Source organism: Pantherophis guttatus, chromosome 2 (assembly GCF_059756535.1).
Source record: "Pantherophis guttatus breed Tessera chromosome 2, ASM5975653v1, whole genome shotgun sequence".
In the NCBI taxonomy this organism is placed as follows: Eukaryota; Metazoa; Chordata; class Lepidosauria; order Squamata; family Colubridae; genus Pantherophis; species Pantherophis guttatus.
The window spans coordinates 124,698,349-124,725,900 of NC_142064.1; the positions used below are offsets into that span (position 1 = coordinate 124,698,349).

A 27,552-nucleotide genomic window follows, 5' to 3' on the forward strand; every position below is an offset into this window, starting at 1 on the left:
TTTTTATTTTAATTCTTTTTATTTAAATCCTATGAGATTGATTACTGTCCTATGAAACAGGTGAAGGGAAGGCTAAAGCCTCTATTTTTTAAATACTTTTTATCTTTTAGACATCAGAAAGACAATATAAAATATGAGGATCTCATATCTCATTTACACTGGGTTGAAGGGAAGGGTATCAGATGAGGCACCCCTCAAAAGATAGATAGTTACAGCAGGAAATACCAAAACTTTGACCCCAGACAGGCAAGATCTGAAGATATACAAGGCTGCAAGGAATTCAGGTGTGAGACCTTCAGCCTTCTACCGCATGTGCTCAGCCGTTTCTAGCCTTATAACTTAACAATGTTCATCACCTCCCTAAATCTCATTTGTTATTCATATCTGTCTGCTATACACAAACAACCCTTTTACCATATACTAAGGAAAGTCCCCATTTCTTGTTTACCTACCATGTTGCCCTTAGGTCCAGGAGCACCATCAATACCAGTAATACCCTACAAGAGATAAACAACAAGATCATGAAACTCAAAGGGAGATTTTTTTTTGTACAGAACAATATCAAATGAAACTATTTTGTAAGTCCAAATTGGAAAACTAAAATTCTAATTCTAATTATTCTGTCTCCATTTTGGAAAATATGAAGGGATAGATAAAACTGAATGTGACATCTACTTTGTCAAATTGAGTTCTGACTCTTAGTTCCTTCACAGTTATTAATGTTTTCTATTTCCTAATCTAGTTCTCGCTTTAGGAACATTTCTTCATAAATTTCCCCTCTCTTCCATGTTTTACCTTAATGATGTATGTTATGACTGCACTGAGATTATATTTAAGAGTAAAGCTTGCAAACTACCGTAAATGAATAGGCAAATTTGAATTTGGAAAATTGTGATTGATACTTATTGAGATACATTTTTTTACATCATGGTTAAAATGTTAAAGGTTTTCATATGAAAGAGAGGAAAATAAGGATGAGAAGGTGTCTGCCATATATTTTTAATATACTAACTATTATTAAAAGATCAGACATGTAGGTTAACAGTTCACACTAGCCTATATTAGTTCATGACTTGGGTTAAATTAAATGTGTGCCCTTTGATATTAGCTTTGAGTACTATGCAAATTCAAAATTTGTCATTTATTCACTAAATAAACTAGAATACTAACATAAAAATGAAATGAATATAGTTTAATGTGATGGATAATTCTAACTCATATGATTTGTTTAGGTTCATTTTTGTATGATGTGCAAACCCAGCTGCTAATTTGTAAAGCATGCATTGATGCTTTATCAATGTATATGAATCAAACCAACCAATGGTTCAATGAAAATATATCTTAGTGTAACATATGAACCCAGACAATATATCTGCTCTGGGCTTTCACCATTACATACTGCAATATCATAAACAGAACTCAAAACCTAATTGCAAATTCAAAAACTAAGAGATCAAAAGTTAAATGTTATGTCCAGATTAAATTCCAAAACTTTAACAGAACTTAGACTTATAAACATTTTTCCTATTAAAATTTGTCCCATTCCTTGAACCTATTGCCTGCTCAATCCTTCTTGTGAACAAAAGGGGATATGGAAGGAAATTCATACCGTCTGGCCGAAAGAACCAGGATTACCTCGCGAGCCTGGCAAACCACGAACACCCTAGGAGAAAAGATGGTTATATTAGAAGACTTTGATGAACATTGTTCAATCAAACACACTTGCCAGAAACTTGGTTCCATTGAAGAAGAAAGGCATGAGAGCAGTACACCTGTTACTCCCCATTAAAAGGGCTTAGAGTGATGCCATCTCAGAAAACCCAATGTATTTATTCCTGGTAGGTAGACAGATACTCACAGCTTCCCCAGGCTGTCCTCTGGGCCCTTGCACACCTTCAGAACCCTTTGAAAACAAGGAGGAAATGAGAAACTGAGGTATTAGAGTAGGCTCTTTCCACACACCCACAAACCCCCGGTTATGATACATAATTCATACTGGATACCAAATGGGTAAACTCCTAAGGCTGCTTTGAGAAATCCATCATAGAAAATTCAACTGTAAGTGGGAAATATAATCACTACTTTTTAATCTAGAATGCCTAGCATTCTTTCTATAGTCCTAGGAAGGTATTTTGAGTGATTTAAGCTTACTGCAACTCAAAGATAAAGGTTGGCATTACATTTCCAAAGGGCCATGGTCAGCTAAAATATTGTGTGGTTGTAGTTCTTATTTATTTAATTTGTATCCTGCCTTTAATATTTTTATCAATAACTCAAGGCAGCAAACATATCTAATACTCTTTCTCCTCATATTGTCCCCACAATAGCAACCCTTTGAGGTGCATTAGGCTGAGAGTGAGAGTGACCGGCCTAAAGTCACACAGCCAGATTTCATGCCTAAGGCAGGACTATCTACAATACTCCAGCTTTACTGAGGATTGAATATAGCTATCTTGAAATACACTTACGTGTATTCCTCTAAAACATTTAAATCTGTATGTTTCTTTTTATAAATTGAAGAAATACAAAAAACTGTAGCATCAGGAGAAAAAAAGGTTTAAAAAGGTAAATTTGTTATAATGATTAAAATAAACCACAGTAACTGTTCCCAAAAACTAACAAAAGATCCATATAACTATAGATAGCAATATAAAATTTATTTGAACCTCAACTTACCATTATATCTAGAACATATATAAGCACTATGAATCATCTTTCATCATTCAGAATACAAAGATTTAGCAAAAATAGATAGGAAACATGTATCCTTGATCCATTCCTTAAAATCAGAAATTTTAAGTATTTTTTAGTTATATAAAGAGATCATCTTTATCATGTCCCAAGTTAGATGGGACCACATCCTTCATAAGAATTCTTCAGATGTATGGTTAATATTTTCAACTTACTATTTAATTACTTATTAAATTGAGTTGTTAGTTTCCAAGCTGTGAATCACTCAAGAATCTCATTATTGCAACACTTCAATGTTGCATCTGTGCCATATTCTTTCATTAACACATATTTCAATTGTATATATTCCAATAAACGTTAGAGGTGAGTCATATAGAACATGCTATCTCTCAAATCTTTAAAAACCATCCAGTTTATTGTTGATTCTTTGTTTGGCCCAAGCATTACAATAAAGTATATCTTCCTCTATTTTAGAGTGTGGGTTATTCCATAACATCAATTTATCAAGTGATTTGGAATAAGAACTTAATTGTTTACTTATTAATGACCAAATGTGTCTAATAGCTTTCAAAGCTAAAAACCAATATCCTTGTTTACAATACCTGGACCCCAAAACATGCCAAGATTTCAGTAATGTTATATGCTTGTGCTCAAAATAGGCCCAAAGAGATGAATAATCATAAAAACCCACATTCGAAAAAAATATTTAAACTAAAGCCAATTGATGCAATATAGTTGAAAATCTGGACGTTTGAAGCTGCTGTTATTGTAACCTCAGTTTGGTAAGGATAGTCATGAAGCTTTAGCTGTCCATAACAAAATGTTCTTATTATCTTCTCTGTATAAAATATCTATTAGTAATTAACATTGGAGTCCTATATATATATATATATATATATATATATATATATATATATATATATATATATATATATATTAATTTCAATGTAATATTCATTTTAGTGTAATCTTGCCTCAAACACTTAATGCAATGGTTTTAACCATCAACAGAAACTGCATCTACATATTTAGATATATTCAGTTCAAGATCCTAGGATGTATTTCAAAAAAAGATATAAACCCAAGTATTTTGTGGAGTTGGTATGAATTGTAAAATTTTAATCTATTGCAATAATCTAGAGGCATAGTAGATCCCAAAGGCAGCTAATAATATATCCTCCAATTAATAGTGTAACCAGTAAAAGCATATTGTATATGACTTCAATAAACATACTGTAGATAATGACATCACATAATTATCAAAAATAGTCATAATAACATCAGCATATGTAAACAATTCATATTCTGTTTCAAGTGCCATTACATGCTTAATATTTTCAGACTACTTAATAAAAAAAAGAATTTATATATAAAACATGATTGTTTTCAACTCTTCTTTCATTGTAATGTATGTAGACTTTTTGTCCAAAGGATCTGCCTGCTAACGACTGTCTACTATTCAAAACCAGAAGTGTGATAGTAACTTTCCAGAGTGACAAATTTCATGAAAAAATATAAGCTTTCCTAAAAGCAGTTCATTTTATCACATGCATCGGTGGCTAAATTGTTGTAGGATTGAAATTATGATGAAGTGGAAAAGGGGAAAGGAAGGGGAAGGGGAAGACAGAATGATTATGCAGTCAGATGGGAATATTTCAATTATCAATTATAATTTATTTAAAAACATTGTGCTTGTTGATACTTTTTTGATGTATATGAATTCATTAACCTTGCACCAAGGGCCCCTCAAGATAAGAATGCTATACTGTTGTACAAGAAAATAATAGTCCTATCCCTAAAAGTTTTACAAGAAAAAGGTTCTACGCTATTCTACAAAACAATGGCCCCCTTATCTAAAAGTTCACCCCCACTTTCAATCTATGGTTACTGAGCTTGATTGTTTTATTGCGGATGTCTCATTACCAAACTACTTAACATCATCAGTGCTAGTAAGGCAAACAGTGCAGCAATTCTGAACATCAGAAAAAGGAAGACCTATCAATGTCTTGCAACAAAATAGATACCCATGCAACTTTATCAAAAAGTGACTGACCCCCCAACCCAGTACAGCACAACTAATACAAGCCATGAAAAGCACAACACTGCCATACATCAAAAACCTCTCAGAAACCACCAACTGACTATTGCAACCACATGCCATCACCGTAGCTCACAAACCATCAAAACCCTCCAAAACATCCTAAGTAAACCAAAAGACCCAGCAGCCACAGGAAGAAAAAAAGGAGTTATTTACAACATAATATTGTAAGGACTGAAACAGTCACAGGGACCACCAAATGGAACATCAATTAGCAGTCAGAAGACATGATGAAAACTCCTTAATTTCACAACTCATCAACAGACTTAACCATAGTTTTAACTGGGAAACTGTGAGCATCCTAGACCAAGACCAGTCCAAAAATGATAGAGAATTCCTGGAAGCCTGGCTCTCAAGACAAATTAGCCATTAAGAAGCACACAGAGATCCACATTTACATACGCTTTAAAAGAGAAAATCAAAAAGCCAAAAAGGAAACAAAAAGATCTAAACACCTCTTCATCAGCAGTCAACACTCACATGAGCAGAAATTAACACCGAGATTAACGCTAGCCCAACAATCAAGAAGCAAACAATATCCCAATCAAGAAACTACCAACACAGCCAAACAAGCTATCAGTAAACAATAGCCCAATCAAGGAACTACCAAGCCCACTCCCACCAACACCAACAAGGCAAGTCAGTAGTATATAAAATGAAAGCAAACTCTACTCCCTTACTACAACTAATAATGTTACCTAGTTTCTTAATGAAACATCTGCAAGAAAACAACAAAGCTCAGAGAGTACTAACGATTCTACAATTCAACCCTAAGCTACAAATATTCTATCAGAAATAATGCGTACCTTAGAACCATCATTTCCAGGGGGTCCAGGTAGGCCTGGCTTCCCTATATCACCCTGCAAAGCAATAAAGTGGGGAGTGAATGTTGGTGATAGCTTAAATAGAGGACAGTAGTATAGATATTAGGGTAGTCTTACTCTGTTTCCCTTTACTCCAGGGAGTCCTGGGAGACCATCAAAGCCCCTGTCACCCTATAAGAAAGGGGGGGAAAAACAGATGAGTACTGAATTGACAAGCATAGACCAGTTTTTCAGCTAGGAAATAGATAAGTAGATAGACAGTTTTGCATGCCTAATTTTACTACAACAATGCTCTTTGTCCTTAGCGCAATCCTACAAGATAAATACATTCTGAAGAACATAAATTTTAAATTATACCCAAGAAATAGGTGCACAGAATGATGTGGCACAGTAAGGGGAGGACAATGTTGTCTTGATGATCAATTTGGCATGTTTTGATAGGCAACATTGGTGCTTCAGAATTTGCAAGAAAGCAAAACTTGAAAATTTAAAAAGAAGTTTAAATTTGCTGGATTATAAACCAGAGGCAAGGATTTGCTATTTTTGTGACTATGTATGTCTTGGAGTCTAACAGCTGAGATGAATAAGATTCAGGAATTCTTGGTTTGACTTTCAATTCAGATGAACTACATCAGTTTCACTCACATCTCCCTTTTTGCAATATGCAGGAAATTAAATGTAGTATTTACTTACTTTGTTAGCAGTGAGAATCTGCAGTTGTTGAACTACAACTTCCATTGACCCCATTCTATAAGGTCAATCATTATGGGGAAAAAGTTTGAAGACATCTTATTCCACATATTAGAATACTTCCCTCCCTCCCTCCCTCTCTCTGTATATGGGGGTACATGTCACCTTCAGAAATAGGTTATGGTTATGTGTAATTTGGCCTCACAACTTCTATATAAAATTTCATGTTCATAAATACTAAAAATATTTATATTTTCTAAAGCTTTTGATTCTTTTATCCCAGTACTTAATAATTGCTCAGAGGAAGTTGTGCACACAAAACTCACACACACTGAATCCTCTACATTCACTCCTTTATTATCACATTTAAGGCTACACAGGAGAATTCGATGACTTAATGATAAATCACAAACTAATATGCAAAAAGCTCCATTTTTCAGTCTCCTGTATCTTGAGACCAAAATCCAGGACAGCTGCTGACAAATCACAAGCTAGTTTGGCAAATTGCGCAGTTTTCTATATTCTTATCTTTAAAGGCTTTGGCAGTGAAGGAGATGTGTTGCCAATGAGCTAGTTCAAACATTATTCATGTTCAGGGAGGAACAATATATTTGAATACCAGATCCTAGGAACCAACAACGGGGAAATATTGTGGTTTCCTACCCTGTTTGTGTATCTGTGGAACTGCCTGGCTGGCCAAATGTTGGAAACTATATGGCTTAGATGGGCCTGCTTCGTATTCAGTGGGACTCCTCTTAATTTCCCACATGAGTTCCTCTGAGTTTTGAATGGGTTCCAAGACCACAATCACAAAATACGAGGGGGAAAAAGTTGATTTTTCATGTGGCATTCATACCACATGGGTGAAAATTTCTCCTGAATGTGCCAAATTCAACATGAAAGTGGAAACAACATTTCATTCAGCTCTATTTGCACCCCACTATTGTGTTGCTATTGCAGGAAAGACCAAACTACCATGGGAGTGGGAATCTCAAATCCCTCTTCCCCTCCTTTGTGTGAATTCCACCCTACAATTAAGGTTAGAAAACCTTGGGTCCTGTTTCTCCTGGGAGTCCTCTGCCGCCATCAGCTCCTGAACGACCCTTAAAGAAAATGAAAAGGAGAAAAAGAGTGAGAAAAGGGGGCAACGAAAAGCATTCCTACAGCTTGGCACCCATCCATGTATCTGATGCTTACCCGCTTGCCAATTTTCCCTGGGGGTCCAATTGGTCCCTGTATCCCAGGGAAACCCTGTAAGGAGAATTGAAATAAATGAGATTGTTGCTCTAAATATTTGTTTTCATATGAAAATTTATCTCCATTGGGAAAATGATCTGCTTTGACTTAAATCTCATCTTTAGCCATTAATGGCAATACATATTTTACTTTAACATCAATATAAGATGTATCAGAAGGAATGTCTTATAGATGCCCTAATCTACTGATAAGAAGAAACTTGTAAGGAGCCCAGGTGGTGGTTAGAATGCAGCATTGCAGGCTAACTCTGCCCATAGTCTGGAGTTCGATCTTGATGGCTCGAGGTTGACTCAGCCTTACATCTTTCCAAAGTTGGTAAAATGAGGACCCAGATTGCTGGGGGCAAGAGCTTGACACTGTAAAAGATTGCTGTAAAGAGTGGTATATGTAAAGAGTGGCTGCTGTATGGAGTGGTATATAAGACTAAGTGCTATTATTACTGCTATGTTAAAATCCAAAACAATTACTGATCCAGAATGCAACATCTTTTTTGTTTGATAAATTTCAAATTTATTTCCAAAGTTAAAACTACAAACTTTAAAAACCCAAAAACAACAAACAAAGCAAAAACTAAACAAGACCAAAAATGTTCATAAAAACATACACATATATTGCCCCCCTAATCGAATACTGATAAATATATGTCAACAATAATAGTTTGCAAAACAGGTCTACAATCTATAAGCTTCTACACCATTAGTTGCCCAACTAATTTGACCTACCATTTATTTACTGAAAAAAAAAATCAATTAACAGGTAAAGTTAACAAAACTAAACTCCAAAGTCCTCTGTTAACAATCTATTATTGTATTTCACGTGCAAAAAGTCCACTTCTGGCTTCTAAACTTCCATAGACCACTGCAATCATCATCTCTAATCTCTAATCTGTCTCTATCTTTGAGTGATTCTTAGTAATAAACTTTTTTTACTTAAATTATAATTGGGATATTTCCCAACAATTCCATCTCATTCCCCAAAGTCATAATTTTCTGTTGTATTTCCACAGCACTTGTTTAGAAGTTTTTTGAGGCAGCTGAATCACAACATCTCTTTAACAGTTGTCTTTCTGACTGAATATACTAAGTCTACTCCATAGTCTCCAACAGTTTTCCTAAGAAAGTCCAGTTCACCACTGATTCATATTGCCATTTCTAAGCCTTTTAAATTCATACCCCTTTTCAGCCTTCTCCAACGGACTTGCAATTCTCAAACAAAGCTCTTTCTTCTTCAGTTCTGTCAGCAACAAATTAACTTCCAATCCACCCAATTGGAAGTCTGATTTAGCTGCTATTAGTTGCATCTGAGTATCATCCTTAGGTTGATTTATGACTGTTGTTAAATCATTAAACATTTTGTCTATATTTTCACTCACAGCTTGTAAATTGAAAAGCATTTTTTTCAAAAGCTTCCAAGAAGGCTTGGAGATTAAGTTGATATGGCCTTATTGTTACTTCCATTTTTAATATAATCTAATTTTTTTATACTGTAGCTGGACTTTCACAACAAAACATAGGCAATTCCTCTCAAGGACAAAAGAAGTTGATATTCCATAACAAAATGTCCACAGGAAAAATTAAGATAATATTTCACATGATAGAAACAAAAGAGAAAATTTCCATCTAATCAGAGAGAAAAATAGATAAGAGACCAGAAATATATACAAAAGCAAATTAAAAAAGGAAAGTTCTTTTTAAAAATAGTAAAATACAAAAGCCTTGCAGTAGTCTGGTGCAGATGTAAATCAAATCTCATCACTTTCACTACCAAAGAGAAAACATTTATGCTGTTGGTTTCCATGCAGCAAAAACAAGTGTGTCTTAACTCCAAAGCACAGCAACAAGAAAAGGTAAAAAGTTCACAGTACAGCAAAGGGGTATAAAAAATAAATCAGCATTCAACCATATACTTTGTTAAAGATGTAAGTCAAAAGCAAAAAAAAATATCAAAATCAAAACACGATGTTTAAAAACTAGGCTTAAAAAAAACAAATACTGACAGGAAAAGATGGAGACCCGACCCTCCAATCGCTCTTATCAAGAATCACAATCGTCTAGATTCCTCTTCCTATTCAAGTACATGGTCAACTGAGCATAGACTTGAGTCATTCCTAGTTGCTCCCATTCATATCTAGGAAGTGTGCTGCCAAAGAGCCAGTTTTGGCAGCAAAGTCAGCTGTTTGTTGGCAGGAGAAAAATTCATCCTGCCACTCAGTATGCCAATTCCTGGAGGACTCCAGAATGCAACATTTAAAGTATTTTATGACCAATTACATTAAATTTGTTATTGCATAATAAAATTATTCCAGAAAAAGAGAAGATTTTGAAGCCTATTCCTATAAATGCCTATCTCTTCCAACCCATAAGAAAGGCTTCATGTGTCTTTTGATTCAGGAAGGTGGAATCTTCCTCACTGGGAATTCTAATATTTGGAGCATATTCCTGAGAAAGACTAAGCTAATTAATTCCTTCTCTGATGTTAGATCAGAAGAAGAGAACTTGGAGACCTTCCAAACATTGTCCCTTCCTTTAATTCTCAATTTCCATTTATAAGATACGTCCATGGATTAGGGATCCTGAGAACTGTTTTGGAGAGTTACGGATTACTTATCCTGGGACAAGTGGTGGTCAAAGATTTGAAATTACTATATGTTTAATCTTAGTTCATTTCTTTTTCTCTAAATGCATTTTATGATACATTTCTTTGCATGTATCAAAGGGCAGGATGGGGCTGAAATAGGGTACAAATATAAATAAATATATCACAAATAATTTTCTCAGAGGTAGGATGAGGGTATAATAGATAAAATACCAGGAAAATCTTGCAAAAGACCTGTATTTTTTTCAATAATTTTGTACCCTAGGAATGTATTTTTATTCCATGAATGATAAATGCTTATGATAAGGGGAGGGGAGGAAAAAAGAAATTGATGGAAAAAAGATTCCTTAACTTATTTTACTACCAATGCCAGAATTCTGTCTGCTAAGGATAACCTAAAAGCCTTCTCATTTGAGCATGCCAGGAGAAAAGATCAGCATGCTTAAAATGGCTACAGTGCACCTTCCAAATTTGGGGGAAAGGATGAATTATTATCTGTATTGCAAAACTGCTTATTTCATATTCAGTTTCAATTTTTATGCAGTTGAATAAGGAAGAGTACAATATAATAAGGCAAAGTAAATCTATCAGGCTAGAGAAATTCTAATGTGAAAGATATGTATATGGTACAAAACTATAAAATGGGCAGGAGATAAACAAGTGCAAGAATAATGAAGCAGAGCCACTTTGATGTAATGCAAGGGTGAGGAATTATGGCCCTTTTATGACTTGTGGACTTCAACTCCCAGAATTCTTGAGCTCATGAATTCTGGGAGTTGAAATCCACAAGTCATAAAAGGGCTATAGTTCCCCACCTCTGGTGTAACAGTCAAGTACCAGGCTAGAAACAGGAGATGGAGTTCTCCTCCTACCTTGGGCACAAACTCAGCTTCTTGACCTTGAGTCATTCATTGAAGAAAAAAGCAATGGCAAGCCATTGATAGTATTTTGACAAGAAAACTGTGGGGATTAGTCCAGGCAGTCAACAGCAGTCAAGACTGACTTGAAGGCACAAAGAGAGGAAAGGATAAGAAAGCCTGAATGGAAAAGAGGCTGGACATCAGCCTGGCATTTTTATACTTCACACTTTACCAACCTTCTTTCCTCCAGAGGTGTTAAGATTTCCACTCCCAGAATTCCCTACCAGCATAGCCCAAGCCCCTCCTGTCCATCTTCAGCAACAAACCTGGGGTCCGGAGTCACCCGAATCCCCTTTTTGTCCTGATTTTCCTGGTAGACCCTGTAGAAATCATATTAAAAATAGATTAATTTGTTCTAGAATATTACAAAAATGAATAATCCAATCAGAGTGAATACATCCAGAAATTGATGAAGCAGGACAACTATTCTAACTATTAATTCTTAAAAAAAAAATCAGCAAAGTAATACATATGAGCATATGAGGGAAAATTCAGGCATTCTTCTCCTGAAAATATTAATTTCTCCTCTAACAGAAAGTGATACATGTTAAGATCTTGTTTGCCCACTCTACACCTATTCATCAATAGAGAAGTATGGGGAGTTGTGGTTTCACAGCCTAAAGTAAATTTGGGAGAATGGTCTGGAGCAGGAAATAAAAACTAAAGATGCAATCAACTATATCCGTGGTAGCTTCACATTTGCCCAAGCTGATTCATTTTCTATATTAATATAGAAAGCAGATAACTGCTATTATCTGATATCAGCAGCAATGTAATATAGAGGGAAATCAGTTAAAGACATTATACCCCAATATGATTTTCTCCCCCCATCTCTGTGTGTGGAAAAAATCCCATGCCTAAGGGCAATGTAGAAATATGCAAAATGTAGCAATTCAGGAACAACATGTTTCAGAAAACTCAATAATTTCTCCTTCCAGACATACAAATTCTTCCCTGGGCTATGCTATTTTAGGAAGGTATAGCATGATCCAACAAGGGGACAGAAATTCTGGAAATTGCAAAACTCTCCCCAGAATAGCATTATCCTGAGACTTCATGGTCTGGAGAGGAAATAAAATATCTTGCAGTTTTCTGAAACATTTCGGTCCTCAGTCCCTGAATTTTGTATATTCACAGATATGACATTGTTAAGATCATTTCTAGCTTGGCCCATAAATAAGTTTAGACAATTTCAAGAGATTAAAGTTCTTTTCAAAGTCTATGAAAGAAAAGTGCTTGTGGGCCATGTAGTATTTTTTTTTCTATGAAATCTGTTACATGCTGAAGAATATTTCATTTCAGCCCAAATACAATACATGGACAATACTACTGTAAGTTAACCATGATTCACAGCACTGAGATGAGTATGAAACTCAAAACTTTCCTTTAACAGATTTACAGAGTTGGAAGGGATCTTATAGGTCATCTAGTCCAACCCCCCGCTCAAGCAGGAGACCCTATACCATTTTTTACAAATGGCAGTCCAATTTTTTCTTGAAAGTCTCAAGTGATGAAGCTCCCACAACTTCCGAAGGCAAGCTGTTCCATTGGTTGGCTGCACACTGCTGGCTCATATTTAGCTGATTGTTCACTAAGACTCCAAGATCCGTCTCACAGTCACTGCTATTAAGCCTGGTTTCCCCCAGTTTATATGTGTGCTTTTGGTTTTTCTTACGTAAGTGTAAGACTTTACTTTTCTCTACATTGAATTTCATTTTGTTAGATAGAGCCCAGAGTTCAAGTCTATCAAGATCCATCTGGATCTTGAGCCTATCTTCTAGAGTGTTAGCTGTTCCTGCCAGCTTAGTATCATCTGCAAATTTGGTGAATTCCCCTTCTATTCCCTCATCTAAGTCATTTATGAAGATATTGAAGAGTACTGGGCCTAAGACGGAACCTTGTGGCACCCCACTGCTTACTTCTCTCCATGTAGACTTAGACACATTAAGGACTACTTGTTGAGTACGGTTTGTCAGCCAGTTGCAAATCCATCAGGTGGTGAAGCTATCTATCCCACTTTTTCCTAGCTTATGAAGAAGTAGGTTGTGGTCTACTTTGTTGAATGCCTTGCTGAAGTCTACATATATTATGTTGACAGTATTTTGCTGGTCTACTAATTTAGTCACTATGTTGAAGAATGAAATAAGATTGGTTTGGCATAATCTGTTTTTAACAAACCTGTGAGGCCTGCTAGTTATTAGTTTACTCGTTTCTAGGTGTTGGCAGATCTGTTTTTTTATTATGTTTTCCAATATCTTCCTGGATATTGATGTTCCTATTTATGGGTCAGTTTTGAACAATCACATTTACTCACTAGTGGTCCTGGCCTTCCCGTGAGTCCCATTGGGCCAGGGGGCCCTTTCATGGAAAGCTGAAAAGAGAAAGAAAATGATGAGTTGTAGTAATATCAAAAGGAACTAGGGAGAAGTTGTAACTGAGTAATTGAGTAATTGTAAGCAAGAAGGGGCAAGAAGATGCTGGCTTGAGGTATGGGTGAAAATGGGACAAAAAGTAATGTTTGGGTGGCAGTGGTTTCATGCATTTTCTTTCTTCTGTTTGTAACACTATACATGGAGAAGTGGACAAACTGGGCTCTGAAATGATTTTGCTTTTGCTTGGCTTTCACTAAGCCAATTTCTATCTGATTCAAATCAATGAAAAAGGCATGCTATTCATCTTATTGTAGGGCATGATTACATCATTAGCCTAAATTAATTATTGAAAAGATCTTCTGCTCTTTAAATGAACTCTAAACCCAGGTGCAGATTTAATTTAGGACTATTTTTTAAAAAAATCTTACATCAATCAAATCAGTTCCCCATTGGGACGGGTGAATATTTTGTTTCTCTTCTGTATAGTATGATGACTTACTAAGCTATTCCTTGCAACAGAATGTGAATAATCTATATGGGAAACCTTTAGTGTTAGAATGGGTTTGCATGACACACGAGTGATATCCTGAGGTAAACATGCACTGCCATGAATGACAACTGGCAACATAGATGACATGATCAAATGGAGAAAGACCATTATCACTTTAAAGTTGGCTGGACTCACTTCCTGCAATTTTATATCTTCTAAGGTGGGGGGAGAACTGTTGTTATTTCACATTTCAAAAGTGTGAAATAATCAGCGAACAGGAGTTCCTAGAGAGGTTCATTTTTGTGGGTGCTGTTTTAAGCTCTTGCTTTATATTAGCTGCAAAAGACGATGCTAACCCTCGATGATTCCTCTCTCCCAAATTCGTTTGTTCTCTTTTAAGACTGCTTGAAATGGATAATCAGATTAATTTAAGTGCAAAGAAATGCAGAATCTTTGGGATAAAAACTCTGGAGACTTCCGGTTGGTGAATCCCAGCGACATGGCGTTGTGACAGCGACCGCTGCCTACAGCGCCACTTTTCTGCCGCGTTTTGGGGTCCCCTCGAGGCGTGGGAGCTCGGAGAGCTCCGCGGACGATAGCGGGGTGTCGGCAGGCAGAGCGGTGAGGAGCAAGCACTCTCTGCTGGACTGATTACCGCTGTCAAACTAACGCGGCGCGTCTGCTTTAAATGGCAGACTTGAAGCTGTGATAGCCAACAAAGATAGGAAGCAAGAAGAATTCGGTGAAATTGGTGCCTGTGATCATTCGTACTACTCTCCCCTGAACACGCTCGGAGTGAGTTCAATTGGATTGTGCTGGCTGCGTCGGATAAGAAGGATCCTGGTAGGAATTGGCGGCGATTGTGAGGTTGGAGGAGATGAGTAGGAGATGAAATCGCAGACGTGCCGGTGAGATTGAGGACACTTTTAGAAAGGGAGACGGAGCCTTCAGTGGATTGGATTGATACTTTGTTTCGAGCAAAAAAACTTTGAAAGTTAAGAGTGTGGAATAGACTAATTGAATAAAGGAACTGGATCTTGGAAGTGTGGTTGATGTCAGGACTAATAATAAGACTGTTTTGAGCTGAGAGACTGAGAAGGAGCACTTGGGGAAGATAACATGGCTGATGAAATCTGAATGACATTGCAAATGGAGAGTGATTGAACTTAAGTGCAACGCGAAGCGGATCGTACAGCAAAGCGTGCCTGCTGCATCACTGTAAAAGAACTTTTTCATATTTTTGGTCTCTTTTCCCTTTTGCTCTTTTATGACTGAGAGAAGTTATTGAGCAATTAATTAATCAACGAGTTGGGTAAATAACAACAACAACAAAAAAAAAAACCATCAGGAAATTTATTTATTTACAAGTATATATCTACATTAATATTATATACATTACATATTTCATTTTAGATAATCTAAATTAACTGTGAATTTATTTAAAATTTATTAAGTGCCTTTTAGATTTTTTTTTTTATCAAGGAATTTATATATGCTATAATCTTATATATCTTATACATCTTATAATTGGTTTTTTCCCTTTCTTCTTCTTCTTTCTCCTTCTTACAATTACTGATTCTTAATTTTGATTAGCTTTTTATAACTTAAATTATTGAATATTGAGATTGCATAATCAATTATTTATATTTGTATTTAGATTACTTAAGATATATTAGAAAGTCATTAGTGTTTAAGTGTTAAATAAGGAAAGATAATTTGCTTAAGTAGTGGTAGCAGGTGAGAAGGTTACCTTAATTCCAATTAGCTTAACTATTAATTGATTAATAAGTGACTTATTACAGGATAGATTTATGTAACAGATAAAAATTTGAATTATTGAATTATTGTATTACTAAATAATATTGAATAGTGGAACGGAAGGGAACGATCTAATATAAATTTATTTGATAGAGGTAGCTAAATATTGGTGGATGACAATCTGGAAAAATATCGAAAATATAACAAGAAAACAGAAAAAGATATTAAAAGAGATGATGAGTTTCTCATCCACGGTGACAAAAACAGGAAAGAAAACATCCTCAAATCCCACGATTACAACGACATCACCTGCTACACAGAAATTGACTGAAGGTCCCTCTAAAATGGAGAAATCAGGAATGCTGCCCACAATGCAAGCAATGCAATCAACATTGACAGCAATACAGGACACGATGATTATGTTGCAAGAAAAAATGTCTAGTAATCATACTGAATTGAAGACAGATATTAGGGCATTAGATCAAAAAATGATTGGTATACAGGAATCGATACAAACTAATACACAGAAGATTAAAAAGATGGAAGTTAAAATGGAACAACAGGAAAAAAATTTAGATGCGGTTGACCAAAAACTGATGGAACAGAACAGGGAATTGGCAGACTCAATTACCCAATTGGAAATGGATCGAGCCTCCTATTATCTCCGTTTCCAAAACGTTGCGGAAGATAAGGAAGAAGATTTGTGCCAGGTGATGGCAGAATTAATTGCGGAGGTGCTACAACAGGATAAATTGGACATTATAAAGGAAATTGACGAGGCGTATAGGGTCCAGACAAATTATGCACGAAGAAATAAATTGCCAAGGGAGGTGCATATAAGATTTGCAAGGAAGAAGGTAAAAGATATCCTCTATAGGATGGCAAGAGAGGACCCAGTAATGCATAAGGGAAAGGAGGTGATCATATTGAAGCAAATTCCAAGGAGGGTAAGGGAGATAAGGAGAGATTATAGGTTTTTGGCTACCCAATTAAATAAAAGGAATATCCTCTTCAGGTGGATTTTACCCGAAGGCATGTTGATCACATGGCAAGGGAATAAAGTTAAGATAGATAGCTTAGTAGTAGCTCAAGAGTTTTTAGATCAATTACGAGCATCTGAAGAGGATCAAAGCAGTAAAGAGGAGTTAGAGGTGGAAACATCGAAAGAAGAAGCAACCCAGCAGAAAAGAGAGAAAGAAGGGACATCGAAGGGAAAGGAGGAGGAAGATAAGGATAGTAAGGAGACAAAGAAAGACCAAAGCCCACAAAGAGTCACACGCGCCAAGAAGTATTAGGATAGTACACAAAAACTAAGATATGGATGATTGGAAATTGATATCGGTTAACGTAAATGGTCTAAACGATAACAAAAAGAGGAAAATCTTTTTTACAAAATTAGCTAAACAAAATATGGATATAGTGTGCCTTCAAGAGGTCCATATTAAAAAGGAAAATCAAAAATATTTGGAATATAAGAAATTGGGGAATCTTTATACATCCCTAGCTGATAAAAAGAAAAGGGGAGTAGCATTGTATATCAAGAAGGAAATAAAAGCTGAACTAAAATATGCAGACCCGAAGGGAAGGGTATTAATGGTGGAAGTCAAAAGAGGCAATTATCCAATTTTATTAACAGCAATTTATGCCCCGAATGAAAACTTAGGAGACTTTTATAAAAAATTAGGAGAGAGATTAAGCATGATGGATAAGAGCAAGATTTGCATAATTGGTGATTTTAATGGGGTAATAGATTCGAATAGAGATTATAAGGGGATTAAAGGTAAAAAGAAAAAGAGAAAAAATTTACCAAAACCATTTTTTGATATGGTAGAAGAACTTAATCTAGTGGATATTTGGCGGGTTCTGCACCCGTATCAGAGGCAGTATACATATTATTCTAATCCTAAGAAATCTTGGTCTAGGATTGACATGATGTGGATTAGCAGAGATATAGGGTTAGATATCAAGTCAATAGAAATCATGCCCAATATTTGGGCAGATCATAATCCATTAGAGGTTAAATGGGAATGTATGCATAAGAGAAGAAATACAAGATGGAGATTAAATAATCAATTTCTAAAGGACAAGCAAAATGTTGAGAAAGTAAAAAAAGAATTAAATCTATTTTTTGAAGTAAATGGAAAGGAAGTAACATCCCGAGGTATCATATGGGATACAATGAAAGCGTATATAAGAGGACTAGCAATATCGTACAGTGCACATAGGAATAAGGAAAGAAGAGAGAGGCAGAAGGCACTGATAGATGAATTAGGGAAAGCCGAGAGGGAACTACAATATAAACCAGATAATAAGGCGGCTAAAGAAAATTGGATGGTTGTACGGCACAAATTAAATGTTATGGATCAAGAGGAATTGGCATACAAAATGAAACGAACCAAACAATATTATTTTGAAAATGCAAACAAACCGGGCAGGTGGCTGTCATATAGGCTGAAAAAAGAAAAAGAGAAAGGCATAATCCATCAATTGGAGAACCCGGAAGGCCACCTTAACAATAAACAGGAAGATAAATTGGAGATTGCCCGAGAGTATTATGCGGCTCTGTATATGGAAGAACAAATCCCTAATGAAAAGGTGGTCCAATACTTGTCAAAAGAAAGTCTTCCAAAAATCGGGGAAGAGGATAAAGAAATACTTAATAAAGAAATAACGATGACAGAATTAAGGACGGTAATATCAAAACTTAAAAAGAACAAATCCCCAGGTCCAGATGGACTTCCAGGGGAATTCTACAAAAATTCGGACTTGGAGGAAATTTTGTTACCAAAGCTGTTAGAAATTTATAATGAGGCCCTAACAGAATCCAAAATTCCAGAATCATGGAGAGAGGCGTATATTACTCTTCTCCCAAAAGAAGGAGAAGACCCAAAATTAATTAAAAATTATAGACCGATCTCCCTCCTGAATACGGACTACAAAATCTATATGGGTATTTTAGCAGGAAGGTTAAAAATAATTTTGAATAAATTAATACACAGTGATCAAAATGGATTCCTTCCTGGGAGGCAAATCAGGAATAATACAAGGATGATAATAGACATATTGGAATACTATGAGGAACACCCGAATAAAGAAATGGCATTGGTCTTTGTCGACGCCCAAAAGGCATTCGACAATCTTAATTGGCAATTCATGAAACAACAAATTATCCAAATGGAATTCGGATCAAATTTTGTCAATACGATATCCACAATCTATCAAAAACAAAAGGCCAACATATTACTGAATGGAGAACTAACTAAGGCTTTTCAAATTAGAAAAGGGGTACGACAAGGGTGCCCTCTATCCCCACTCCTATTTATTCTAGCATTAGAAGTATTCTTGAGAAAGATTAGGAACAATAATGAAATAAAGGGTTTGACAATCAGAAAAGAGATATATAAGACACAGGCATTTGCAGATGATGTGGTGTTAATCATGGAAGAACCATTAGAATCAGGCACTAAAATTCTGGAAGAATTGGGCAAGTATGGGGAGGTAGCAGGCCTTAAATTAAATAAATCCAAAACTAAATTGTTAACAAAAAATATGACGGAGGTAAGGAAAAGAGAACTGGAAGAATTAATGGAGATCAAAACTGCCAAGAAGGTAAAATACCTGAGGGTCTGGATCTCATCAAAGTGCTCGGCCCTTAGAGAGGATAATTATTTACCATTGATTAGAAATATTAAACAGGATCTGGAAAAGTGGGGAAGACTACAGATATCATTATTAGGCAGAATCGCGACAATAAAAATGAGCACTTTACCTAAGTTATTGTATTTATTCCGAACAGTCCCTGTTAAATTAGATAAAAAATTTTTTTTGGAGCTCAACAGTATTATCAGGAAATTTATCTGGGAGGGAAAGAAACCAAGGATTGCAATTAGGAATTTACAGGACAAGAAGGAAAGAGGGGGCTTTGGATTACCTAAATGGGAGTTATATCAAAAAGCTGCAAACCTAGTATGGCTGAAAGAATGGGCAACCCTGAGAAATAAAAGATTGTTAACTTTAGAAGGGTATGATCTCCAGAAGGGTTGGCATGCATACCTCTGGGATACTGGGAAGAAGATAAAAACTTATTTCCATAGACATAAAATAAGGGAGATATTGATACAAACATGGGGAGAGATGAGACAGAAGCACTATAGGGAAATTCCGAGATGGCTCTCCACCATGGAGGCTATAATATATCCAAATGTTTTAGAAATAGGTAAAACGGTTAGATACAATGAACTATTAGATGGGGGAGGGAACCTTAAAACAAGAGAAGAATTGATGGAAAAAGGTATTTCTATAGACTGGTGGCCATATAATCAAATTAAATCTAGATATAAAAAAGATAAGGAGGAATTTGGCATTGAAACGAGCACAAATGGATTGGACAGGATATGGATGGGTACGGACGACAAAATTCTAGCTAAATTGTATAATTACTTATTGGAGTATGATATGGCAGAGGAAATAGTTAAAGAACCGATGTTAGCATGGGCCAAAAACATAGGACAGAATATAAATTTGAACGAATGGGATTCGATATGGAATAATAATCTTAAAATGACAAAGGCGACAGCTTACAAGGAAAACCAATACAAGCTGTTTTATAGATGGCATATGGCCCCAGCCAGGATAGCGAAGATCTACCCCAACTCGAGCCCTAAATGTTGGAAATGTGACCATCAGCAGGGTACTTTCTACCATTGCTGGTGGACATGTAATCAGGCACAAAAATTCTGGAGGATGATATGGATATGGATTAGAGAAATAATAAAAGAAAATTTTGATTTCGACCCAAAAGCCTTTCTCCTGGGAATTTTGAAAACTGAATATGCAAAAAAGAAAAAGTATTTAATTATACATATTCTGACAGCCGCTAGAATTTCCTTTGCCCAGTATTGGAAAGAAAAACAAATACCACCTCAAGAACATGTTATTGGAAAAATATTGGAGTGCGCCGAAATGAACAAATTGACCTTAGAAATTAATGACAGAGAAGATTCGGAATTTTATAGCGTGTGGGACATGTGGTACGAATGGATGGGGAAAAGAAATAAAGAAGGAAATAGAGGTTAAATATCAATTAATCAATAGAATCTATGTGAATTGTATTATATTTAGCCTTGGAGAGTTGAGTACTACTATCTTGAAGTGCTTTGAAATTAAATCTAGCTTTAAGAAACAATACTAAACGAAAAGACAAGCAAAAATGTACGTAGATGTATAAATGTATATAATTGCACCAATGAACCGAAAATGTACCGATTGTATGAGTATATGTTATAATAAAAAGCAAATAAAATAAAAAAAAAAAAAGGGATAAAAACTCTGCTGAACCCACAGTTAACTAAATTTAATTGTTTATTGTTTGTTTGTTTGTTTTGAGCCAGTTTGGACATGTTCCTGCTATTTTCTTGGCAAGATTTCAGAAGTGGTTTGCCATTGCCTCCTTCCTGAGAAGTGACCCAAAGTCATTTCCTGAGTCACTCAGCAGGCTTTGTGCCTAAACTGGGACTAAAACTCATAATCTCCCAGCCTGGTGCCTCACCCCTTATGCCAAGCTGGCTCTCTGTTTTATACAATATACTATTGTTCAGTCAGTAATTCTGACTATGACTTGCTGAAGCAAATATAACCTCACTGAGGGAATTGGGAGGCTGTAATTTAATGGCAAATGAATAAGAGAGTGATTTTAGTAATTTGATTAGCTGACATTTTGTGATGAGCCACATGATTTAGAAATCACTTGAAAACCTGCAATATTATTATTTCAATTTATTCACCTATAATTCACTTTTCCAAGGTCAAATATCTCAACACCTCTGGGTGGCAGTAAGAATTTGAAAAGAATATAAAACATTAACCAGAACAGAAATAAAAAAATGGGGGGGGGAAGGGAGAGAGAGAGGAAGAGGGGGGGGAGGGAGGGAGGGAGTGGGAGGGAGACAGAGAGAGAAGTGTTAAATGCTGGAGCAAAATAAGTTGACTACTTAGAGAAATCAAGATTTAAAACAAAGAAGCTTAACATATGCACGTATATTCATACATTTGCCCACAATGCTTACCTTGGCTTGCTGTAAAATAGCTTGGGCCTGGGCCTCCTGGAAAGATACTGAAGGTCCTTTAAGTAAATCACCACGAAACTGGAACTGGAAATAGATCGGTAGCACAAAGTCAAGGAAGAGAATAATAGAATATTGAGGCTAAGGCTAAATAAACTATGCAGCTGCGCGAGTTATAGTGGGTGCACCTAGATACACCCACATTACACCAATTCTCCGCGAGCTGCATTGGCGCCCTATCGGTCTCCGGGTGCAATTCGATGTGTTGGTTATTATCTTTAAAGCCCTACGTGGCTCAGGACTAGGCTATCTTTGAGACCGCCTTCTACCACATAGCTCCCAGCGACCGGTAAGATCCCACAGAGTCGGTCTTCTCCGGGTCCCGTCAGCTAAACAATGTCGGCTGGCGGGCCCGCAGGGGAGGGCCTTCTCTGTGGCTATCCCGGCTCTCTGGAACCAACTACCTCCTGAAGTCCGGACCGCCCCCACCTATTGGCCTTCCGGAAAGCGGTGAAGACCTGGCTCTTCCGGCAGGCTTGGGTCCGTTGATCTCGTTATAGTGATCTTGCGAGACCCAGCCACAAATTGGAGTGTATGTGTTTTAACGTTTTAATGTTTTAATGTCTTCTTTTAACTTTTGTATGAGATATTGTTGCATTGTTTTATTCTCTGTTGTAAGCCGCCCAGAGTCCCTTGGGAGTTGGGGGCATAGAAATGCGCAAAATAAATAAATAAATAAACTAGATGGCAATATGACATCATTATGATGCTTCCACTAAAAAAGCAAATCTTCACATCTAGCATCTTTAAGTGAAAGCATCACCCGCATGTAGTAATTGAAATATTGATGTGTATTTGGTGCCAGGAGGGTATAAAATGGGTTCAACTGTTGAAAACTCAAAATGTTTTGGTTTTGAAGATTATCAACTTTCCTGTTCTTAGAGAGGGATGAGTAGTATATTTGAATTTAGCTCCTTGGTCTTCAAACTTTCCATATCAAAATCCTTTCCATAACAAAAAAACCCCAAACCTCCCCTCCTAGATACTTGGCCACATAAAGGTGAGTTCCTCTTGACCCATTGCTTACCTAACCTATCTTCTGGGATCTTATTTTATAATCAATGTCAACACATTTTTGCATCTGGAATATACTCAAAATAATACCCCTGGAAACTAAAAAAGGATTCTCGTTTTACATCAAATATTCACTAAAACTGAAAACAACATCCCTCTAGAGTCTGCTTCTCAAAGGGACTGTATGATGTCGTTTCCTGCCAGTATATCTCATATTCTCAAACTGATCCATTTCCCTGCATCACCTACTGGCAACATGAGCATTGTCCCAGGAGGTCCACGTAGCCCATCAGCTCCTGGAAGGCCTGGGAGGCCTGGTGGTCCCTGTGCAAAAGTGAGTTAAGATACCTTTGTCAATCATTCTTGAGAATCATTGGACTAAAAGAAAGCAATATCAAGCTGGGGCTTGTCAAAGAGATACACGGAAGGGGCGCATGCCAGCAATTCCTTATTCCCCACACCCATCATTTTCAGAAAGATGAAAAATCGCCAGGGGGAAAGATCGAAGAGACTATCATTCCTTCAAACCACATAATGATTTCTTTACCTGCTCGCCAGGATCTCCTGAAAATCCCGGTGGCCCTGGTGATCCCATTGGACCCATCTCTCCCTGGGAAATAATACAGCAGAAAATTAAGATAGATGAAGAAAATCTCACAGGCAATTCTTCTTTTAAAGTAGAAACATCATGACATAGTAATATCCAAGCCCAGCATTGCATCAAATGTATCTATTATGCCTGACTGTTCCAAAAATCAGGCTCCCGACAACAAAGTTTGAAAATTATGCATAGTTTCCTTTTCCTCCCTATGAGTAACAGGAAAAGACAGCACAATGCACCTAGATACAAACATCAATCATTAGTCTCCTTCTGCAGATGTACTTGGATTATACTTTTTGCAAAACTCTGTACTTGTTGTGGCTCCGTTACCTGAGCCTGTGTCATCGGCAGGAGAGGACTCCGAGAGTGAAGGAGAGGAGTTGGCAAGGCCTCCCTCTCCAGGACCCTCCACTTTGGCAATGCCTTTGGTCTCCGCCGAAGGGCAAGAGATAGGGCCGGGGCCAAGCATGTCCACGCAGCCACAGGTGGACAGTGATGAGAGTAATGAGTCTTGGCTGGATCCTCGACAGTGTTGCAGAGATAAGCGCGCGCAACAGAAGAAAAGGCGTGCCAGAGATTAGGCTGAGTCACTGGACCACACCCCACAGGGTATAAAAGGGAGCGTGGTGGCCAGTCAAGCCTTGTGACGAACAAAGCTGAAAGCTTCCACGCCATTCTGCATTGCCGGATTTTTGCTATAGACTTTGCTGGATTATATTTGGACTTAAGTTACTCTGTAATTATTGAACATTTTACTTTGATGTACCAGAAGCGGAGAAAAGTTATCTCTTCGTGAGTAATAAACTCTTGGCAGGCAGCCACTAGGTTGCTGCCAAGTTCCGTTATCATAAGGAAAAGGATTTTGTCGGCTGGTTTGGTTTTTAACTCTTGGACGTCTGTTGGTGTGTGAGTGTATGGGATGGGGACAGAACAGTACTTCTTAACTAAAGTGTCGGATACATATGGCATGTTTTATAGGAAGTCTACCAATAAGCAACAAACATTAACAGATCCTTATTGAAGAAAGAAGTTCTTAATTCTAATTCCTCAAATTCCATCTCATCAAACAGGTACTCCCATTTGCTTACTTCCTTATACAGGTAGTCCTCAACTTAGAACAGTTCATTTAGTGACTGTTCAAAGTTACAACAGTACTGAGAAATGTGACTTATGACCGTTTTTCACAGTTACGACCTTTGCAGCATCCCCATGGTCACGTGATCAAAATTCAGATGTTTGGCAACAGGTTCCTATTTATGATGCTTGCAGTGTCCCAAGGTCATGTGATCCCCTTTTATTTATTTATTTATTTATTTATTTATTTATTTATTTATTTATTTATTTATTATATTTCTATACCGCCTTTCTCCCGTAGGACTCAAGGCGGTGTACAGTCAAGAAAAATATAGACACACAAACATCATAAAATTGCTAATTAAAATTGTTACTTAGTTTGGTCAATTAAATAAAACCCAGAATTAGATAACATTTTAAAAATCATTTGAATGTTTGTATGTTTAGCCCTGCCTGTTGGAACATCAGGGTCTTGAGGGCACGGCGGAAAGCACGGAGATCAGGGATATTCCGTATCTCCGGGGGCAGTTCATTCCAAAGGGTTGGAGCCCCCACAGAGAAGGCCCTCCCCCTGGCAGTCGCCAGTCGACATAATTTGACTGACGGTACCCTGAGTAGTCCCTCCCTGTGAGAACGAACTGGTCGGTGGGAGGCTATTGGTGGCAAAAGACCGTCTCGTAGGTACCCAGGTCCTAAGCCATGGAACGCTTTAAAGGTGATAACTAACACCTTGAATCGCACCCGGAAGACCACCGGGAGCCAGTGCAGCTCGCGTAGGAGAGGTGTTACATGGGCGTAATGAGCTGCGCCCATAATCACCCGTGTGGCTACGTTCTGGACCAGTTGGAGCTTCCGGGTGCTTTTCAAGGGGAGCCCCATGTAGAGAGCATTACAGTAGTCCATACGGGAGGTAACTAGGGCATGAGTGACCGTGCGCAAGGCGTCCTGATCCAGAAAGGGACGCAACTGGCGGATCAGGCGAACCTGATAAAAGGCACCCCTGGCCACGGCCGTCAAATGATCTTCTAAAGATAACCGTGGATCCAGGAGGACACCCAAGTTGCGGGCCCTCTCTGTGGGGAGCAAGATCTCATCCCCTATTGTCAGTGATGGTACCAGCTGACTTTACCGGGACGCCGGAAGCCATAGCCACTCGGTCTTGGAGGGGTTGAGTCTGAGCTTGTTTCTCCCCATCCAGATCCATACGGCCTCCAGGCAACGGGACATCACAGCAAGGGCATCATTGGGGTGGTCTGAGGTGGAGATGTATAGCTGTGTGTCATCAGCATACTGATGAACACTCACCCCAAAACCACGGATGATCTCACCTAGCGGTTTTACATAAATGTTGAACAGAAGGGGTGAGAGGACTGACCCTTGCGGCACCCCACAAATAAGGTGCCTCGAGGTTGACCTCTGCCCCCCTGCCAACACAAACTGCGAACGGTCAGAGAGGAAGGAGGAGAACCACCGAAGAACAGTGACCTTTTGTGACCTTCTGACAGGCAAAGTCAATGGGGAAGCCCGATTCACTCAACAGATACGTTACTAACTTACCAACTGCAGTGTTTCACTTAACTGTGGCAAGAGATGTCGTAAAATGGAGCAAAACTCACTTAACAGATGTCTCACTTAACAACAGAAATTTTGGGTTCAACTGTAGTCATAAGTCGAGGACTATCTGTTAATGAGTTTAAATGGAGGGACAGATGGTCTTTTCATTCCATTGATAATTGGTTATAGGAAGGCAATATTGGGGAAGTAAATTAAGAAGTGTTTAAAAGATCAATGATCAGAATACTGGTGTCAGGTTCCAAGTAATGCACCCATCAGGCTTGACAACTGGCTGATCTTTGATAGACTGATAAAAAGACCCCCAGCTCCCTCATGAGGCTGCTGAAATGAAGGTTTCTTAAGTTTGCAGGAGTCAACAGCTTGAGCGCTGTAACTCAGTTCAAGTTCAAGAAGTTGGTATCTAATTTCCAAATGTGCTCAGAGATACCCTGTTCTGTAATTTTTTAATGTTTTCTTGCAACTGCCTGGCAAAACAAAACAGAGAGAAGAGTACTATTACTTTCATGCTAAAATATTGGGGTGGGTGAAATCACAGAGATATTCACATTCCCATGAAATCTACTGGGAGTTTGGGGGCAAATCAATGATCATGCACGGACTGCACACTTCAGTGGGTCATGTTCATGGCATTAATCATGCTGTATGAAGTTTACATTTATCTTTTTGCCTGCAAACTCCCTGTTTGTGTTTGGGACTTAAACTACTTATCCCATGCCATGCAAGCAGGTTTCCCATATATTAAATACATCTATAATTGAGACAAAATCCTACAGAGAAGGGGCATTCAACTCTCTCGAGACATTCCTGTATTTCTCCCATCTAAGGACACATAGGGGAAAGGCAGAAAAAGGGAGCAGAAAGGTATGGAGATAGGTCTATCCCCACTCCTGTTTAAAATGGCACCAACCTGGATTGTGCTGTTGCAAATCCTCTTTCCCTCCCTAGAAGGGGGAAAAAAAGCCAGGAGCCAGGAAGGAGGTGACCACCTCCAAAACAACTTTAAAGTGGCTAGGAAAACTGATGCCATTTTACTTATTATGTCTCTTACCTGTGGACCTCGATATCCAGTTGGCCCTTCAAAAATCATACCCTGCAAGAGAAAGGAGAAATATTTAACAACCCTGAACCAGTTCTGAAGGGAAAGGCTGCCTTTGTGGCCTGTGAATATTCACAAAGTTATATGACGTGAATTTAGTTGTTTCTAAGCACTGAAATAAGTTCACACACTTGCAAGAAGGATAAGAGAAATGCTAACGATTCTTCAATATCTGTGGAATAAACCACTTGCATGCTTATTGTTGAATGATCTGCACAAGTAACAAGCTTGTTGGATGTATAAAAAAAGAGATAGCTAATTGTTGCATAATTAGATCATCTGTACCCATGAGATATTATCATGATATATGCCTGTGATTCTTGGGCACAATTAAGCTAACTATCCTCAGAAGGGAAAACTATATTGTGATCTATA

The 27,552-nt window shown here is 37.5% G+C and overlaps 1 protein-coding gene and 1 long non-coding RNA gene across 9 annotated transcripts in view; one reads left to right on the plus strand and one right to left on the minus strand.

The window, feature by feature from the left end:
- COL5A3 (collagen type V alpha 3 chain) overlaps positions 1–27,552 on the minus strand; it is a 146,376-nt gene that overhangs the window by 62,595 nt on the left and 56,229 nt on the right. For all 8 annotated transcript variants that reach the window (XR_015732375.1, XR_015732374.1, XM_034419335.2 and 5 more), the window contains 13 exons: positions 27,130–27,171; positions 23,379–23,441; positions 23,081–23,155; positions 21,761–21,844; positions 13,390–13,446; positions 11,342–11,395; positions 7,501–7,554; positions 7,353–7,406; positions 5,731–5,784; positions 5,596–5,649; positions 1,859–1,903; positions 1,610–1,663; positions 453–497 (listed from right to left, as the gene is read on the minus strand). Coding sequence is in view for 6 of the 8 variants with exons in the window: in XM_034419335.2 (XP_034275226.2) it covers positions 453–497; positions 1,610–1,663; positions 1,859–1,903; positions 5,596–5,649; positions 5,731–5,784; positions 7,353–7,406; positions 7,501–7,554; positions 11,342–11,395; positions 13,390–13,446; positions 21,761–21,844; positions 23,081–23,155; positions 23,379–23,441; positions 27,130–27,171 (735 nt within the window). In the remaining 2 variants the exon portion in view is untranslated. The remainder of the gene's footprint in view (positions 1–452; positions 498–1,609; positions 1,664–1,858; positions 1,904–5,595; positions 5,650–5,730; positions 5,785–7,352; positions 7,407–7,500; positions 7,555–11,341; positions 11,396–13,389; positions 13,447–21,760; positions 21,845–23,080; positions 23,156–23,378; positions 23,442–27,129; positions 27,172–27,552) is intronic.
- The window catches only part of LOC148115309 (uncharacterized), a 32,136-nt gene that overhangs the window by 2,889 nt on the left and 1,695 nt on the right, over positions 1–27,552 (plus strand). The window lies entirely within an intron of this gene.